Source organism: Netta rufina (assembly GCF_964035555.1).
Source record: "Netta rufina genome assembly, chromosome: 4".
NCBI lineage: Eukaryota > Metazoa > Chordata > Aves > Anseriformes > Anatidae > Netta > Netta rufina.
Genome location: NC_140127.1, coordinates 20284348 through 20305095, shown reverse-complemented (window position 1 = coordinate 20305095; position 20748 = coordinate 20284348). Strand labels below are relative to the sequence as shown.

Sequence of the window (20748 nt, the reverse complement as noted above, 5' to 3'; positions counted from 1 at the left end):
GTATAATCGATAGAGAGCAGCAAGATGACATGTCTGCCTTACTTTGATGTAAATTATACAACTTGGGCTTTGCCCTCTGGGACCATCTTGGCTACCTTCCTACATCATGTGGTTATCTGGACATTTCTGAAATCCCCTCATAATTGTACTTGGCAGGTTAACAAATTATTTGAAGATGTGCTGGCTATTGCTTAAAAGTTAGGTTTTGGTTTAGTAGACAAGAAGTATACTTACGGTTCCCCCCCAGTGTGTATGTTTTCATGAGCAAGCACAGGGCGCTGTGGCTGAAATGAAATGATTTGAAATGTAATAAAGATTTATAAGCTAAGGTCCAAATAGTTGGATAGGTGCATGATGCTTAGTTGCTTGAGAGCTCATATTCTACCTTATGTAAAACAACCCCCCCACATACCCAACCTCGCCTTAAATTCTTAAGAGATGTTGCAAGCAACAGAATCATGGCAGGTTTAAAGATTGATTTTTTGGAGGACAAGATAAAAACTAAAACAAAACTGAACTTTTTCAACAATCTATTTATAGTATAGTGAAAAGTTGGAATAGAACCTTGCTGCCTCGTCACTGTGAAACAGAAAGAGAATTAGATAAATCAAATGCAACTGATGAACGTTATACATTCCTTGGGTGAAGTATATTTTTAGATAAGCAAAAATAAAATCTTGTATACTTAACGGCAGAATTTAGACTATCCATAGACAAACAACATTACATTACACACACAGGGTACTAACTTGGCAGGCATAACATGCTACGCTTTAATTCTGTTCTAGCTCAAGGGGCAGCACAAAGCCATGCAGGCTGTTGGGAGGCAAAGAACAGAGAGAATTTTTGAATGAACGCAAATGTAATTGTGTGAAAATAACAACTAACACTTTTACTTAAGTAGTAGTAGTAATACGTATTTCCAGTGCAAAGCTTTATGAAAGGATTATCTTTCCCCCTTTAGAGGTGGGTGATGCACCATTTATATCTAGTAAATTTAAAATGGAAATGAAAAATATTAGCCCCCTATGGAAACCACATCCTGCTTAGGGAGACATTGAATTACACACATTACAGCCTGGCTCAGGCTAGAAACACCAGGAGCAGCTGCTTGGAAGAGCACTTGATGTGAGCAGTGTTGACTGAGGATGCCCTATAGTCATGCTGTGGAGACTGACAGTTTGTACAGGTCTAGGAACTGTGTCTGTTCTGGAAGCGTGGATATCAAACACAGCTTGTGACACTTTCTTTCATGAACTGAGTAAACTGCAACCTGATCTTGAAGCCATGGGGTTTGTGTTAGTGTTCCATGCTTTCTCTTGCCCACATTTGACTGTTCCAGTCCATCTTGCCTCAGTTTGCTCAAAAAAGGTGATGCAGTCTTCCATGGGAGAAGGGTGTGGTAACTAACCCACAGCCTGATGATATAAATTGAATGTTAAAATGCATTAAGTTTTTTTTCTTCTTCCCTATACCTCCAGATGAAATTGAAGTAGTTAATTTCTTTTCATCATGTTTGTATGTTTACATGTAGAAAATATTGTGAATGTTTTCCACTTTATCTTCATAGTGTATGTAGTGTAATTATAACAAAGTGCCTAGGGATGCAGGAAGGCAGGTAACAGAACTTTTATTCATATCCATGAGAGGGAAACAGGTTCTAAAGGGGCAAGAAAGTCTATTCTAAGCTCTGACTCTCTCTTTTCCCTCATTTACCTCTCGTCACATATAAGAAAGATGGATGATTTTTGCTTAGAAATACAACAAAGATTTCAAATTAGATATTTCAGTTCCTGTTAAAACCCCTTCAACAGCTGAATTATCAAACAAGAAGAGAATATCCCACTGGGCAGATAGCCTGGTGTTTGGATCGGAATCTGAGTTTATTCTCTGCTCATCTTTCGTCAGGTTTCAAACTAAGCTGAATGAGAAAGATAGTCAGAGATGCAAGAAAATTGAGGTTACAATATCTCTTGCAAACAATGAAAGTCAATGTCATGCTACCACAAATGACTTAATGCTTTGAACATATACTGTGCCAAGAAGAAATTTGATAGGTCAATATTATCTTCTTTTTCTGCATATGCTTCAGCACTGTAAAATGATTTTCTGATATTTAACTACTCTTGAAACAGATGATAGAAGATCTATGTGAGTAAGGATTTTCAAGTCTATGTTTTTGCTACAGAGGAAAGTTTGGCTGAGTTAGGGTCTGGGAAAATGAAGGTGGAATCATCTGTGCTATGTCTGAACAGGGGACCCTGGATCTCTCTATCTGAATGTATTCTTTTATAGTAACCCAGCTTATTTTAGGGAGCTTTTCCCCCATTTTCATTCCCCCATATACAGTGGTATTGGCTAGAATGGGACTGTTGCAAATTCTGGCTAATTGTGTTCAAGAGATACAATGAAATGTACCCCGCTATGGTAGCTCTTCACGTTTAGAATTTCTGTCTTTCAGCTATGCCTGAGTTCACTACACTATCCTGTTTCCTTGGTAAAAATAGTAGGGCCTAATCTCAAAAATGTTAAGAAGTGTGTAGTCAAGTCAATGGCCCCAGTGGTGCACTTGACCTTCGTGCATGATTGATGTATCCTTGCCTATAATAGTTCTGTATAGTCCTGAACATGTAACTTAGGTGTGCAATTTATGCTTTTGTAGTTTTGGAATTAAATTCATAAATGCGCTAAGTATTGACTGATACAGTTCTCTTAACGTACCATCTGCACGCGATTCATGCAAAATTAAAATAGGGCTTAATCCCTTTTTCATGGTGCTTATTCCTTTCATGGTTATTACTCCCGGTTGGACTTTCTCTGAGATGGTGCTGGTCCAGTTATAAGAATGCTGATCTTCTTATGATTGAATTGTTTCTGTTCAGTGATGAAGAAAGCACTGTCTTCTCGTACCTTGTTGCAAATAAGGCCTTCCCTAGACTTTTTGAAGAATTAAACAAAGCTGCTTATCTTAGGTTGAAACTTTGTAAAGGGAACCACCAGAAAAAAGATAATCTAAGATCATGAGTGTCTACTACTTGGAAAACAGTTCAAGAGCCGAACATTAAGAAGTTGATGCAGAGAATAATTTAGTCCTAAAGAGAAAGTAAAACATAACCCACAAATTCAATTTTGGTTCTTTTCATAATTCAAATCAAATTTTTGTGCCAAACACAGGCAAACTCTAAACAATTGGACCCCCTCCTCAAAAAAAAAAAAAAAAAAAAAAAAAGTAGAGTCGTTACATGTTATTGTTATATTACAGTTAGAAAGAGAAAGGTGAAGGGAAGGTTTCAAGTGAACTCAACACAGTAGTGACAAAATATCTTGAAAAGCACACGGACTAAAAGAACGAGAACTTAGCATCACAAAAGCCTGTATCACATGCAGTGATGTATAATTTTAACTCCTGCAAACTATAATTTTAATAAACTAGCAATACTTGGAAATCAGAAAAGAACAAGCTGTATATAAAGAATCTCAATCTTTTGTATGTTGTAGCACTGGAAATACTATGTAGTACTGCTGAGATACAATACACTAACAGACTTATAAGTTTTGGCACACAAAAACCTGTTGGCTTTACTCAGACATAGCACAGAAGCACAACAGGAGGAAAACACAACATACTGATAGCGTTCAGACACTTGGGTGAACGTGAAGTACTGGAAGACCAGACACTGAGATCCTGGTATATGGAAATGCTGTTACTGCATACTGGGCAGCCAGTACCGTACCCTGTGTGAATAGCTGGGACCTCTGACAGGTGAGCTGCAGGATCTCTTAGTCATCACAGGGCTACGAGGAGGTTTACCCATAACAAATAGCTCTCTCTTTAAATTAGCCTAGAAAAACCACAAAAACTGTGTCAATTGAGAGTTTAAGAATGAAGCACCATGGGATGTTTGCTGCTTCATTCACACATGCAAACTGGACATGCTTTCCTCAGTAACAAAGGCACGTATGCTGCAGGTGCAAAGGAAGGTACTATTAGTAGATGGCATTTTCTTTGTTGCATCTTTTTTCCAAGGGCTTGCTGCTCTGACACGTGCACTCGGGCATTACAGATAAAAGATTATTGAGGCACTAGGTATGCATTTGAAGTAAGACAAGCTACTGGAAGTGTACCTACTGAAGTGACTCAGTCAAGGCAGGAAAAATACAGCAGCAATGTTATCTTGGAAATGCCAATGACAAATGTTATTGGTTGCCGTTAGACAACAGACCTTATATTTGCATTTAGAAACCAGCTATGCACTTGATGGAAAGTACTGCAAGGACAAGTCTGGAGTTTGTTACCATCACAGGAAATCAGCTAAATATTTGACAGAAATGTGTACATCCTACCATAGTTAATAAACAGCAGCACGCTGTCTTGGAGATTCTCGGGAGTAGGTTTTATATACTCCCAAGAGAGATTCCCTCCATTTATTTTCAGCTGGGTTAATGTGCCTTGCTCAAACAAGGACAAGGAATATCAGGGCCACCTAAAAACGAATCTCAGTGCCTTTCTGCTTCCTTTATTCAAAGTGGCAGAAACAAAATGTGGTACTGTGTTTTACCCCTTCCTAGAGGTGACATGACAAATGTTGCCATTTGTCATGTCCAAGGCCCATGACAAATTTATCTGCTGGCAAGAATTCCTGTGTCTCTTCCCTGCTTCAGAAAATATAGCATAGCTTGTGAACCTTAAGACTTCTTGAAGTCTGATATATCTGAGTCTTCCGTTGTCATTGCAGTCTATGATGTAGTAGGTTTTTCGACAAGGATGTATTTTTTGCCATGGATTTCACGGTCACTTTTCCTAGGACAGTTTCTGAAACATTTTACATGTATATGCCCTTTTTCTCCTTGTCATAGGGACAGTCTCTGGAAGTCAACACTGGAAACTGACTGTGGGGCTAAGCTGCACTGGGAATTGACCTTATTATCTGTCTAGCCATAGACTCTTTCCAGAACTCATTTTTCTGTCCCAGAGTGTAGCCTTGAAGAGGGAATAATCTTTGTTCAGGTCTTGGCTAATAGAGCTGGTGTTTGGAATGTTACCCTACGCAGTAGTGCTTTACTGTGAAACTTGGGGCTGTTCTCCTAGGTTTTAAATTGAAATTGAAAACACTTTAAAGTGTTACTTAGTTTCTGTGTACTTTGATATGATCCTGGTTCTTTCAATTAATTAAGAGTTACTGAAGTTCTGGTATGGAATTGAAATTGAGTTGACTGGTATCTCTTTGCACTATTTCATTGTATTATAATGGTTATAGTTTTATCTTGCTTTTCATCTGAAAAATGCCTATTTTACTCTGCCATGTGCTATGTTATTAATGTTAGTAAGGGAGAAAATGCATTGGAAAAGATCATACCCAGTGTTAGCCTTGCGGTTATATGTGAAGATTTGCAACAATCCATACTCGAGAGGTGCAATTACCTTTAACGTTGTAGCGTCTTTCTCCTGCCGATGTAAGAGTTTAGAGAGGAGAGGAGGTGAGAGGGAAGCAGTAGATGGGGATGTTGAGTGAGAAGCTGGTGCCTTGGCAGAGTGAAATGGTGGATTAGAAGGGAGGTGGGAAGGAGGATCAGACTCTCCTGATGTTCCCATAGAAAGCAGAGCTGGCTTAAACATTCAAGAAAAATGAGATGTAATTGTGCTGTACAACCAGCTGGTAAGGACGTAAAATGCCCACTGAGCCATGTAACTACCGTGAACAGTCAGAAATGGGATGCTAACTTTATTATTAGTCAGTCTACTACTCTGGGAGAAAACTCTTCCCTCAGAAATTAAAACAGGTTGCTATTTGGGGCAGTGGATTTCACCTCTATTCTTGCAGTTTGCTTCTGTGTTGTTCAGGTCAAGTAAAGGCAAAGAATGTCTGCATATCCTTCTAATTAACTAGCTTTACATTTGTCTGAAAACTTGTTTTACCATTTTGTATGAGCTAGCCAAAACAACTACCTGAATGGACTCACTGTTGAAGTAAGTGCTGGACTGAGAAAAATCTTTTCTAAATTTTTGCCTGGAAACCACACAAACTGCAGCAAAATCATGGCATTAAATGGCTAGCACACATTCAGGATAGTTCAGTGTTGTACTGTCCCAGAGAGGAACCAGGGCAGGCATTAGGGAGAAGGATTTGCTTAACTGCCAAACATAATCTGATCTGTTATTAGTCACATTCTCGTAACAGGGTCTACTATAAATATATCAGCTTGTGAAGTGACACATGCGAGGTCCAAACCTCTGAGTCTCTGCAGGAGACGTGTCCTTCCCTCAATACTGCTGCCAGCATTCCTGGGGTCCTGTACTCAGAAGGGGCAGCACTTAATGGGATGGTGAGGAGGATGGCTCACTGGGTTTTTGTGTCGGAAACTTGATGGGAGCTAACAAGGACAGAAGGGGAAGGATCAGAAGAACTGAGACGCCACAGAACTGACGATGGTGTCTACACCTGCTTCTGGGAAGGAACTGTGCCCTGACAGTTTGTATTCAGCACAATAGAATAAAACTGTGCCTGTACACAGTACATTAAAAGCATAAATACAAGAGAAGGCAAAGAATACTTGTACTAAGATATCTGAACACAGAAGCCATGTTTTTTCTGAAATTAAGATACCTTGTTGATATTCGGTGAGGTGCATCCTTCACAACTTACTATGGAATCTCTTGTACTTGCTACTGGGAATGCTAAGGTGTCCTGCCTCAGATCCTCCTCTATATAGAGCTTTGTCAGTTCTGTTGTTTCTTGTGCTTCTCTGGAGAAATCCGGTTCTTGAGGCTTTGACTGAAACCCTAGGTCAACTGACAAATCTGCTGCACAGATCTCATCTTCGTTTTCACCAGTTGCAACTAGCGCTGTGGAGACAGAGCCACCTTTACGTGGCAAAGGGACGTTACAGAGACCACCACCACCATGTTCACCTTCTCTGGTAGTATCTGACCAGTCTCTAGCTGCTTTGGTGACTGAAGAGCCAAGTATACCTTGCAAGTCTTTATCTTTTCTTGGTTTGGTAGTGTTGCTTGTATGCTTGTGTGTTATGTCATGAGAGGAACCGGCTGAAGATGAGGTAGAGGTAGATTGGAGAAAGGGCTGAGGAAGGGCTGTAGGAGAGCTGAGAGAGACCTCTGTGTATGGAATAAAATGATCATCCTTAACTCGGTGAATTCCGTTACATGGGGAGATTGCTATGGATTGAGCTGTTGTTAATGCCAAAGAACTGAGTTCTTCTAAGTCACAAAGAAAACTGTCTGGAAATGGTGGAGGAGGTGAGATGCACAAGCTTGTAGGTGAAAAACCAATAGGTCTTGCAAATGAGTAGCTAGTGGCAGCCTGGAGAGTCTTTTGATCGTTGTGTGACCAAGAGGAGGAATAGTATCTAGGAGGTGGGGACAGTGCTTGGGAAGGCAACTTCAAAAATAAGAAAAACATGGGAATTTAAATAAATAAATAAGCACGACAGAGAGTTAGGATATGAGTAGACTGGAAAAGAAAAACGTCTGTGCTATCATCTGGATTATAGGGTATGGTTTCAGTGAGCACGGGTGTCTGAAATCATTAGTACATGAATCAGAACAGCAAAAAAGACATTTGAAAAATGAAACTGTATCAGGTTCTGGCCTGGGACTTAAATGTCAAACATCAAGACAGATCTGGATCATTACATTCAGGAAGGCAACCTGCATTTGATCTGCTAAAGTTATGTTATGTATGGCTTTCTGTTAGTGAGCCTGTCACAGCTTATTAAATCATACAATTAAAATTAATGCGATTTTCCCCAATGAGCACAGTATTGTCAGAAGTACACTTCAGGTGTCTCAAAGTATTTCTTTAAAGCTCTAACAGTGGTCATTTCTAATTATCCTAATATTAATATTTGTACTTCTCAGTGCATGCTTAAGAAACATCTTAAATACATTGCATACTTTTATTAAGGCATAAGCAGCTACAGAATGCAGTTTTCCTTAAAAGTAACCCTACTGGTTTAAAATAACATCAACATTTGTGAAAGGTACATTCAATCCTAACTGAATGTAGGCAGTCAACAAAGCTTTTAAAATAGTGACAGCACAGTATACAGCAGTATATTTTGAGTAGCATTACATAATATTGATTGAAGTATCCTTCTGGTAAAAGAAACGTCCTTTTGTAAGAATGAGAGACTGGTGAGTCATACGTACACAGCATCAGTAGATATCCATTGCTTCAGTAAATACTGAAAATGCATTTTTGTAACTATTAATCCTCAAAGTTAAAATTGAATTGAAAATATTTTGATCTCATTGTTTTAATTATGCAGAAAGATTAGATTATTTGGACTAATTTAGATTTTAAATATTACACTAGAAAATAATTTCAACTGGCCAAATTAACATCACAGAGAAGAAAGGTTAATTTACTTACCTTCTGCTGGAATTTTCTTGAGGCAAATGGCTTTATTTTAAAGTTAGGCAAACCTTTGCAATAGAATCTTCTGTACCAAAGTATACAGTCTACAGACTGGTACAATGCAGTCTGCTAAAACATAGCTGGGCTGTTATGAACAGCATTCCAGCTCTGTCCTTCATCTTTACTCTTGAAAAAGAGCTTCCAGCCCATGGTTTAGGTTACTACTATGGTCCAGGAGACATTGCCATTTTTTGCATCCTGTGGCTACAGGCTGCTCTAGAGCTAAAGTTATAGACGCTCTAGGCCAAGTTAAGGAGAGCAGAGCTTGCTCTTGATATATATTATTTATTTTTATTGCCATTAGGCCAGAGACATTTAGAGCAATTGCTCTAGCAACAGGAGTGATAAAGTGAGTTACATGCTAAAAAAAACAAAAAACAAAACAACAAACAACAAAGGAATAGGAAGAGTGGTCTCAGCACTTGTGGTAAACTCCAGAACTCCTTCAGGCCTGCTAAAGCCCTTCTAGGTAGTCAGGAACAAGACGGCTTTCTCATATGGCATTGCCACATCTGAGTCCAGTTGTAAAAAAATGTTTGTTTAAGAATGTCAATAGAGGCTTTTTTTTTTTTCCTGGACTGATGCTAGAATCAGACGATTACAAAAATGTCCTGTGCTATTAAGGTGGCTATTTCCCCTCTCCTGTCCTACAGAACTCATCTGTTACTTAACAGCAGTGGCAGGACAGTTTTGTAATCTGATGTGACTATCACCACTGTAAAAATACACAATGGGGAAAAAGTAGCTGAGTAACTCCTGCTGCAATGCTGGTAACAGTAGTATGAAAGATTTGAGTGTATCTCTACCTGTCTGTAAAGACTAGGTCAAATCTGGTCATTGTAAACTCCCTGTATCAAATACTTGTGGAAGACAGGACAAGCATGTAGCACACTTGATGCCCTGCACCTGCACACTCGAGATGCTTGATCACGGCAGCCTTAAAAAAAAGGAGCAGCCATCAATAGCTCTGGAGTTGTCACAGGCTGTACAACTAAGGTGTTGCACTTCAGGTATGTCTACTAAGTTACTTTAATTATTTGTTTTCTATTCTCAATGAAGATAAATAATGTTATCCAATTAAAAATTCTAGACAATATTCAATATAAATCATCGGGAGCCTTCACGTTCCTCTTGATTTTACTCTCTCCCGTTCAAGGTTTGGGCATTTTATCAACTTACAGGAAAATATAAATAACTTATGAAGTTAAGAAATTACAGGGTAGTTTTAACATGCATGTACTTTTTACCTGAATGCAAATACTCTGAAGCATCACCTGTGCTCAAGGGCATCACTGACAAGGTTATAGGGGTTACACAAAAAACAGCTTTAGCTGCAGGAAGCCTTAGAGACAAGCCTATTCCATAGAAGATGAGAGGAGAGAGGCATCTCCAAATACAGAGAGACAGCTCTGTAGTATGTAGCACTTAAGTTGCCTCATACTCTTGAATCACCTTCAGATTCCTGTAATGAGAAGGGGCCGTAGCTTATGAAGATCAGTCTGAGGATACAGTTGCTACTTCAATTCAACAATATTGTTGGAATGGAAGAGAGAGGCTAGTTCTCCTTTGCAATACATTCTCAGGAAAAAAACCTTAAGAGAACTGTTCTAGCAACTACTATAAAGCAACTAATATTGCTTAGCCATAAGCAGTATTTTCAGAGGACACAGTTGTCTATAAATGACATCTTTTGGTATCTGTCCCCAAAGCTGTAAATAAATGTGTAACTTATCTCAAAGCTGAGGCATCTAAATAAGCAGCAGTATGCAAGTAAATGAAGGCAGAAAATGGGGCAAAACCAACTGAAACAAATAGAGGTTAATAGCAGGATACGAGAAAGGTTTATAAATTTCACACACAACCGATCTCCCACACTAAAGAGATGAACAAAACAGTAAAGAGGAAGATTTGGAAAGGAGTCCATCCTTAGTACTCAGAATCATCATAGATAATACATTAATGCTAATCACCATTTGCATACAGAAACTTGCTCAGTTTCTATCACTGCAAAGAGGTTTTGTTCCTGGCACAGGAGTCTCTGAAATATCAAAAGTGAATGATAAACTGGAATACAGGGATCTTCTTTGTAATGTGATTTATGGTGGTTATAAACTAGGAAGGAAAAGAACTGGGAAACTATGACAGGCATTTGGTGTGAAAAATTACAACTATAAAGGTCTGAATCCAAGCTCATTGACAGCGTGATGACATGTGCATCACTCCTGGATGACGCAAGGCTGTCACTGTTGTTACACCCATCCAGAGAACTGCCATTGTACCAACAGCCTCCTTGTAGAGCCTCCATGGCAAGAGGAGGAAGGTTATGGTTCACAATCATTAGCTGTTCTCCTTTGCTTTGAAGGGCATAGAACTGAAGGCTCTTGGCAAGATGTGTCCCCCGTGCAAACTGCCCTCATTTGCCCTTTGCGTGCTTATGGGATTACAGACTTTTAGGATGATGGGTGTATCTTCACTTTGCATTGTGAAGAGTCTGCTAGACATTTCCGTGATGCTCAAATTTTGTCTGAATAGGTTTTTTTTTTTTTTTTTTTGACAGCTTGTTTTTTCTGCCCAGATTTTGACTAGTCCTACTCTCAATAATTTAATAGCTAAAGAAGAAGGCAAAATTCCTGGCAGAAATAAGACTGACATTCTGCCATAAAAATACTTCAATGACAAGCTAGTTATGCAATTCTACATATGTGGGAAAGAAAACAGATTGTACTGAATGCATAAATTATGTATTATCTTACCACGTTAACAAAAAATTTACAAGTCCTTCTAAACCCACTCTAGGGGTGATATCTAAGAAAAAAAATCCTTACCTTAGATGAACTTAAGTGGTGTATTCTGTCACTAGAATAGCTGTGGGGTATAGGAGGGTCGGGGTAGTCATCAACACTTTTTGAGGCATTCTTTTTGATGACTTCTACATAGGAAACAGGGAAGATGCCTTGTCTGTTGGTTCCTGGTATTTTACCTTCATACCAATTTTGATCAACTCGCTTAAGAAGAATTACTTTGTCTCCCTGGAACACATTAGAAAAATGAGTTATCAGCAGATGAGTAGTAAATTGAATTTTTAATAGATGATATTATTTTAACAGATAGTATTATTTTCCCTGCAGTGATGTTTCCCATCAGTCTTTAAAACCTTCTCCATTCTCACATTTCTTTTGCCATTTGTAATAGTCATATATGCCACTACCACTCCAGCAAAAGGAGGCTGGTCATGGAATGCAAATACTCCAAAGGGAATCTCATGTAGTCTCCTACTCTTGGTTGAGAGATTAACATTTAAATTTTTCTTCTTCAGAGCATAACCTGTTTAAATGGTTGGCCAAAACTGCTAGCTAATATCCTAACAGTAACTAATGCAGTAATGACTAAATTAATTTAAACCCCCATTTTTCTCTAAAAGTAAAAAAGTTAAATAATGAAATCCATGCAAGTGCTTTGTTATCAAGTAAAATTGTAATACATGAAAGTAAAAAGTTCAAAATGATTTTGTGGGAAAGATGAGAGAAGTGCTTTTCCCAGAAAATGTGCTTGACTAGCAGGTATCTGTGCAAAAAGACAGATGGGCAGTGGCTCACCTACTGGTTTTGGAGAGCCTAGGAATCTGAATAGAAAGCTGGTATCTCTCATTTCAACTCTTCTCTGCAGAGAAACTTCATGAACTCCCTCTTTCATTTTATGTGATATACTTTTTACCACATGCATTTTTGTAACAAATCCTTCCACGTTAGTTTTTTGTTTCAGGGTTTCTGTAATTTTGCTTCTGTAGTTATTTGTGGAGTTATTTGTGGATTTTATACCGCCAATAATAAAGTTCTCTTCTGCAGTAATCATCTCAGTGTCTGACAAACCCCAGAAATTAAACACTTGTTTTGCTAATGTACAATAAAAGAGAGCCACCAGGATGTGCATAGGTGAAGTATGCAGAGGCAAAATATGTACAGGCAAAAAACAGACTATTATTAATATGAAATATTTTCAAGAACTGGTACACGCACAAAAATTTGAGCCTTTTTTCCCTAAATTTTGGTGTTTTCTGTATTTTAGATTTCTTCTGCATGAAAAACCTTACCATTGTAGTTATGACAGTGACAAATAAATATTTAAAACAGTGAATGGATAATTGAAATAAAAACTAGAAAATGGGGTGACCAGTTAGATGTTGGCATATACTAATCTACCACATTATATTTTACAGACACAAAATATTTAAACTATTTGCAGGTAGCTGTGAAAGAATGCAAGCCAATGAGCATATGTCAGTAGCTTTGTACTATTATATCACTTTGTGCATAGAAAAATTTATCATGAAAACACTGTAATTACATATACATTAATTCTGTGTAGCAGTAGATACCATAATGATATTTCGATAAAGATAGATCTCAACTGTACCTTTCTAAGTGATAACTCCACATTTGTGTCTGCACTGAAATTATATTTGGCAATAGCTTCTCCAATCTCTCCAATTTGTGCTGGGGGAGGTGGCCTGGCAGGCTGTGCTTTTTCTGGGGGAGAAAGTTTCTAGGAAAAAAAAAAAAAAAAGAACCAAACATTTTAATCATTTGCATGTAGTTTGTGGACCTATTATCCAAAATAATTCAAGGAATTAAAACAAAGAACAAACCTCAACATAAGAAATTGGGAATATTCCAACTCTTCCATGGTGTTCACCCTCATACCAGTTTTGATCAATTTTCCTGAGGATATAGACAGTATCTCCTTTCTTAAAAGACAGCTCTCTGTAACAGATTCATTTAAAGATGTTTACAGCTTTACATTTGAACTCTGCTACCTGCATAGCTTCTGCAGTCTTTACAGTTCAGTACTGAAACAGAATGTAGCAGATAAACATTTGGAGAAAAAAAAAGTCATAGTTGTGGTACACTTACCCGTTGATTATACCCTATAAAATGAAATGATTCACATTTATGAATCATCACCAGGTACTATCTGTAAGTTATATGGGCCTAACTTATACCGTGAATACAAGGAAGTATTATTAGTTATTAGCAGAGTAGTTAGGATACAGTCTGCAGGCAAATGTGATGTCGCTTGTATCCCCCGTTTAGATGCTGCTTCTATGACAGGTATCTGAGACATTCTTGTTCTTTATGAACCAGTAGGGTAAGCTACTGGATATATCCTGTCTCCATTGTCTATTACTGCCTTTTTGCAGCAGCATAGCTTGGAGTGCTGCTGTTCCACAGAGATTTCTTTTATGAGCAAACTCCTCAGTAGCATGAACATAGGATTATGTTCTCGCCATTTCAGGTACTCGGGGTGTGTGATTTGCTTAATGTTGGATACTGAAAAAGGAAAGCATTCAAATCATTATGAACAGTTTCAGATCCTGAACTGGGTATTATTTGTTGTACTTTTTTTTTTCTTCTTTTCTCCAAAGAGTTTACCTGCTGTTCTGATAATTCAAATTGTAGTTTTACAGCTATTGCAATTCTAGTGATAATGTTGTACCATATCAAAAGGTTTTTTATACAGCCTGAATCATCAAAGCAACAGCACTAATGGCATACATTCACTCTCCTCTGACTCTCTCATACCCTAGAACAGCATTCCCTGATTTTGTTTTTCTTACAGATCACTGTAGTTTGTTTTGGTAGGGGACATTTCACATCCTGCAGCAAGACTGGGTATGTTAAGACAGACATATTGGAAGATGCTGAGCACTATACAGAATTTTGATAAGAGTACTCTATCTACAACAGCACTTTTAGTCTGGTATCCTGGTGTTGCCTAAATATGATTCACAGCAAAGAGCATTCAGTGGGCGACCCTCAGGACTCAGGCTATAGAAAGTATTTGTACAAAGTACAAGTACATTGTACATTGTACAAATACATTGTATTTGTATTCAAGCAAATACAATGGAAAAAATATAATAATTAAAAGACATTTTAATTTCAAAATAACTTCTCACCCAGCTTGCTAATGCAGAGGCTACTGTGACAGAAAGCAGGGTCTTCTGCTTCCATGGTGTTTTGCTGTTGAAACTGGCTATGAGAGCAGTTAGCTGCATCAAGTGCTAGAGGGACTTTTCTTGACTTATGAATACTTAAACGAACAAAAGTCTAGTACTTACTTAGAAGTCTGAGCTTTAAAGTCATATACAGCTCTAGCTGGCAGTTTCTGAAAAGTAGGCAAAATGATTAATACATTCAGGTAGTACTCCTGTAAGGTAAACTTTTTAACCTTTAAAAAGGTGGCCAAGATCCACCAACCAACCAACCAAAAAGCATAGGCAATTAAATATACAGCTTCCTTTTCTGAGACAATTAGGTGTTTGGGACAGTGTTTTAAAAAGAGAACTAGCACCTACACAGAGCACTGTCTTTACTTTAATAATAATAATAAAAAAAAAGTTATTAAAGGGATCCTGTCAAATCCCATTTTTTGATACTAATACAGTTCTCCATTACAAATCTGCTTCAAATATGATAGCCTAAGTTTAAAGCACTTTATTGTTCTCTGCTGTAAAAAACAGTCTTTCAGATGAGAGGTGATATCCTTTTCATCAAGTGTAGCTAAGCCCTATCCTGTTTTACTCTTTCATAATTGCGCTTTTTTTTCTCACTTTTGCTGCTGGTGCTATAACTACTAAGCAAAGAATGAAGAGAACAATATTAAAAGAACAGTGGAGCTGATTAAATACAAAATGTACAAATTCAACTGAAAAATAGAGGTCAGTCTTTCATCTTTTTAAATCACAGCAATCTTAAGGAAAGCTTGTAGTGCAAGTACTTTACATATTTGCATATTAAAACCTAGAATTCTTTAAAAGGAACACATAAAACACTCCCCAAACTTTTAACCATTATTATGTAACAAGAAGTCATCTTTGAAATCAGACTCTGAATTGCAGCAATATTGCAGTTAAGATTCAGCACTTTTGTTGCCGTTATTTTGCGCAATATTTATTTGTATCAAAATCAATGGAAAATGTTAACAATCTGTACTTCCTTTGTGATTGAATAAAATCCCTGATGCCTGCTTGGAGAATGTTTCAAGTTCTAGAATTTGAAATACTCTTAAGAAACTGAATAATATACTTCATTTAAGCGTATGCTTTTAAGTAATACCTTGTCTTACTTTCTTTAGATTGTCTTACTTTCTTTAGATGTATACCAGCTTCAATTTCATTTTCCAAAGCATTAGTATAAGCAATCAGTATACAATCACCAAAACTGTTATAGAAATTAGGGATCACTCTTATAATAAGTGGTTTTGCGTAATATACCAACAGCAGTGTTTTTTTGTTTTGTTTTGTTTTGTTTTTTTTTAAACAAAAATAAGGGTGAAATACAGATGTTCTATGTGCCAGTCTTGAAATTATTGAGATACTTTCTTGTGTAACCAATTTTCTAAAGAACCTTTCCCGATCATACCAATGACTTTGACAGAGCTTACCAATGACTAGTAAACTGATGATCACATTCATTTAAACATAAGTAGAAGATGCAGTTTATCTTAAAAAGTTTGGTATTCTTTTACTCTAAGTACCCATCTCCTTAATGAAAAGTTGGATGCTGTCCTATCTGTAATATGATGTTGAGAAACTGTTCCTTTGGTCTGTATCATTACAATATCATAACCAACGCAAATTTTGTCTCAGAAATGTTACTGATTTTCTGTATTGACATTTCTACATTATTTATTAATGTTTTGCTACCTCTTTGTCTGTAGTTCCTCTTCTTTCCCTTGGAGTACATCGTCCCACATCAGTGAAAGCAGAAGAATAGTTTCCAGGAGATTCCTGGTCTACTGAAAACAGAACATCATTATGTGACACTACGGTAAAATAAACAAAACCACGGTGCTGCTTGGTTTAATTTAAGGGGATGAAGACATACCCAATCTATTATTTCACCCTTAATAAATAGAAGGAATGTGATGGTTTAAGTGGACCTTTAAAGAAACAAAAATACTGACTCCGAAGCAAAGGCTTTCCTCTGATCCACAGCAGAAGAATGTATTACAGATGATTGGAAGAACAAAATTAAGCCTTACTGTATGAAAGGATACACTCCTACTGGACCAAATGGAAGACATGACAGCAGTTGTGAAAAGCTTTCTCTGAATGCCAACAATATAAACACGTAATTACATGCACAAAATGTGACTAAAGCATGCTTCAATGAGATAAGAGATGAAAACAAATTTTCCTCACTAAGTGATCTAAGATGCATTTCTACTTTACCAGGGGCACTGTTTAGGCCTTGTCAAGCCAACTTGTTAGTTATTTTGTAAAAACAACTCTATTTTAAGTGATCATTACTTACCAATCTATGTGGCAGATTTTCTGCAAAGTACAGTTTGCCAATGCTTATTACAGGATGGCATGTTATAAAATGGTAAATACATCTTTTCAAATTTTAATAAAAAGTAAAATAAAAATCTTGTACTCTTTATAGCTCTGCAAGTTGCTAATGTGAATGAAAATAAAATGGAATTATTTCAGACCAGAGGATGAACTGAACTGCTTCTTGGCCTCTTAGATTTACTAGCTATTGTAGTCTCCTAATGCCTGCTGGAGGAGGTGTCTGACTGATACTTGCCTGCCTTTGACTTAATTCACATGATCTATTTTTACCAAGGCTACACATTTCTAAGTCAGTACAAGTGTAAAACAAGAATTGAGAGTATCTAATAAATTATGCTGCAGTCCTCTGGAATAGAGATCTAAATGGTCTCCCATTATCTGTTGGCTAAGCCACAAAGGCTATGGCTAAATACAGTGGGGGCAAAAATTAGGTAACCGTATTACTAATATTTTGGTTGCAAGCATGTCATCACCAGCAATTGTATCTATAAATGTTTAAAAACATTTTAAGCTCAAGGAATTTTTTAAGAAGAGAAGCAGAGCAATGAGCAACTTAAAGTAGCTTAAAAGCAGGTCAGTGAAAGACAGACTTTTAAAAAAAGTTATACTCAGTCTGAAGTTTCATTTGAGATTTGATTATTGAGAATTTCCCTTCTAAGATGATAAGGTACTACTCAAAACTTCACAGATACATTAACATTCTATGAGAAGAACTAGTTTTGCTGCCACAGAAATTGGAAATTGTGTTGTTTGAACAGTGAAAATGGAAACTTCCTAATATAACCTTTGGGTCTATTCACAAAAAGTAGTACAAAGCATAGGAATGAGTGCATTTTCAAGAAAAAGCAGAATCAACATTCTATGGTACTTGTGGAATTAACAGCATTTTTACCACTTACACATAAAAGAATTATACTGTACAACATGTTTTTGATGCAGATTTTTTTTTTTTTAAATAATAAAGGCATATTGTTTTTCTGTTTCACAAACATCTTATGATGCATCTACTCACTTTCTTTTTTTCACTTTTTCTGTGGAAAAACAAACAAACAAAAAACCCAATCTTGCTTAAGTTAGTAACACCAAGTGGTGTTTTATAGCAGTAATAATCTAGTACTTGAAATACAATGCTAATCCAGTTGTCCAAATTACTGCATTTTGTGAATAGACAAATTATCTATCTTCATCACATAGGTACGGATGACAACCTTCCTTAATTAAGAATTTTGTAGGATGAACGCTTATAGAATACACGAATAAAAACAGAATGAGAAAAGGTAGGAAATACAGGGAGTAAATCATAAGGATAGAGGAAGAAAGTTAATCCACCTTGGAAACACAGTGCACTATCATTGTCTTGGAGGTTGTTGTTAGCTGTGTCCATGTCTTGAAAAGAGGCACTAAGAGGTAATCTTCCACAATCGTTCTGGTACAGTGGGCAATGAGCAGCACCATCTTGAGGCAGTGGATGAAAAGGCTGGTGCATGGGACGCTTTTTCAGAGCTGTCAGAGATGAATTCCTTTCTGGAATGTCTGGAAGCAGCTCAGTAATAAGTCTGTGTAATATACTATTGTCAGGCAAGCTTCCCCTCCTTTTTTCAGCTTTAATTTGGTCACAGATGTCTTTAAGTGCAGAATCTAGTGCTTCAAATACAGATGATTTGCATTTTTTCTTTTCAGTTTGTTTTTTAGGGGCTGCACTTTTTTTCCTCCGGAAAGGCACTGGACTGACTAGGAATGCTATCTTGGAGAGACCAGATTCTGCTTCCTGTCTCCTTGGATCCTCTGTGGTTTCTTGTTTAGCCCTTTCATGTTTCAGCATAGTGGTAAAGCGGGTGTAGGATGCTGGGCATCTGCCTTTGCAGGAGCTGATGAGATGCCGGTGGTGGTGGTGGTGGTGGTGGCCTGATCCATAAAAGCTTTCAGACGATGTGAATGAGAAGTGATCAAAGTCACTTTCACTACAAAAGGAGGAACCTTCTATCTGGATAAAGTCACTGAGGTCAGAAACCACTCCATCTTGATCGCTGTCTGAAAAGTCCATATGTGACCGTTGTGGCTCATCGCTGGTCACTTCAATATGAATTGGCACCAGAGTTTTAGATTTGTAGCTCCGTTGTACCTGAGAGGGATGTCTGCCTTGATTTTCTTCCTCCAGCAGAGACTCAATAGAAAATCGCCGCTTTGTACATAAACCATTTTTAGGAGGCTGTAGTGTAATGCTTGACAACATTTCATCACCTAGATTTGGCATAGATTTTGACTTCTGAATTAGTTTTTCAAACTCTGATATTCTGGTTGGCACCATGTCTCTGGGCACCTCTTCAGTAGAAGACTCTCTCCAGCCTTGAAGAATACCTTTATGCTGTTCTTTTTCATACTGCAATATTCTGGACTTCACAGAACAAATCACCTCAGAATTCATTAAGTCCTTGCGATTGATGCGGTGCATCTTTTTGTACATTTTTAGGAAACCTGGAGCATCATGTGCAGATCTGTGACGAACTCTTGCCCTACCACCACCACGGCCCTCGGGAACATACGGGGAGGCCCAGTTCATTGAGCAAACATCTTTGGAGTCCTCCTCACATAAAAGAGAGCCCATGCTTTCGGACTTGGCCTGTGCATCAGGAAAGCTATCGCGATCATCTGTTAAAAGATCATCGCAGCTACGAGATTTTCTCTTTGGAGAAGTATTTTCTTCTGTGCTGCTCCACACTTCTGCATTTTGACGAGTCATTTGCCAGCCATTCTTATAGCTGATTGCCCTTCTCGAATCATTTGGAACAGCTAAATGTTGTCTGTAAGTGCTACAGTAATCTAATTCATTTGAGGTGTTGTGGTTGTGCACTGAATAACTGAGGAGGGATGGATAAACTTTGCTAATATCCCCACCTTTGTAATCCATAGAGCAGCATGGTAAAAGAGAGACATTGCCAGAAATTAAAAGATTCAGAAAGTTGAAATTAGTATCAGTTTTAGACAGACTAGAAAAGAGACAGCAATTAACGCATCTATGCTATTAGCTTAGGTCAGTACATAGGTTACTACAAATTAGGTCAGCAGAGCTAATAATTAAGCCCACCCCCAAACAATACCAAAACAAAACAAGGTAAGAAACCAAGCATCAACACTGATTTTGAAGCAGGTCAAAAAACAATCAACTAATAAAAGCTGAAAAGGATTTAAAGATGAAGCCAATCCACAAATCTAGACCTTATCACCTTAACTGAGATAAACTGAATTTGGAGGGAGACTGAAGTTTTGCATCTCTGGAGCAAAGACCATTATTTATTGTATTTGAACAGAATTCTATTCCATGGAATTTAACTAAGACATACGGGTATATACTAACTGCAGGAAATGTCAAAAATGGACAAAATTAAATTAATACAACTTTCCTTGATAAGAAGTTTACATCAAATAGAATGATGAGCATTAGGGAGTTATTCCCTTATCTGTTCTCAAATATATTTCAAATACTTTGACATCTGTGTGTTCTGAAAGCTGCTCAGAATTAGGAGTCACTATGAGTAAAACTTGGAACCCTGGTCCAAGGTATATTTGAGCTGAATTTTCTCAGTGGTGTCAAGTGGCAGTATTCACCTTCAGGACATGCTTCAAGCAATTCAGTCTGCTTTCTGTAAGAACAGTATGAATCTGTAAGTTCAAAATCCATGCTGATCAAACCCCTTATAATGTGCTGCTTCTTTAACAAAATGGTTAATTCCAAGAAAAATCAACATTCTGCTCAGTTTCATAATGTTGTGAGAGAATGGAGTGACATGTTTTGGTCACCTTCCAAAAACTAAGTAGCTGTGGTAGATGTTCTTAGGGGAAGTATTTCTCATACACTGGAAGTGTTTAAGTCATGGTGAGTGCTCCTTATTAGTGGTGTAGTAAAAGGTAAATGCAGGTAAGTGGGGTTTGCCACCTTTACACTGCCTGGCCTGGTAC

At 37.6% G+C, this 20748-nt stretch overlaps 1 protein-coding gene across 7 annotated transcripts in view; it reads right to left on the bottom strand.

Annotated features, from left to right (window-relative positions):
• The window catches only part of SORBS2 (sorbin and SH3 domain containing 2), a gene marked incomplete at its 5' end in the record, with an annotated part of 156767 nt that overhangs the window by 5837 nt on the left and 130182 nt on the right, over positions 1 to 20748 (bottom strand). For 6 of the 7 annotated variants that reach the window (XM_084286703.1, XM_084286704.1, XM_084286702.1 and 3 more), the window contains 7 exons: positions 235 to 284; positions 11261 to 11464; positions 12849 to 12977; positions 13081 to 13195; positions 14554 to 14600; positions 16141 to 16229; positions 18121 to 19686. In XM_084286703.1, coding sequence (XP_084142829.1) covers positions 235 to 284; positions 11261 to 11464; positions 12849 to 12977; positions 13081 to 13195; positions 14554 to 14600; positions 16141 to 16229; positions 18121 to 19686 — 2200 coding nt within the window. The remainder of the gene's footprint in view (positions 1 to 234; positions 285 to 11260; positions 11465 to 12848; positions 12978 to 13080; positions 13196 to 14553; positions 14601 to 16140; positions 16230 to 18120; positions 19687 to 20748) is intronic. The other variant, XM_084286701.1, reaches the window with a different exon arrangement.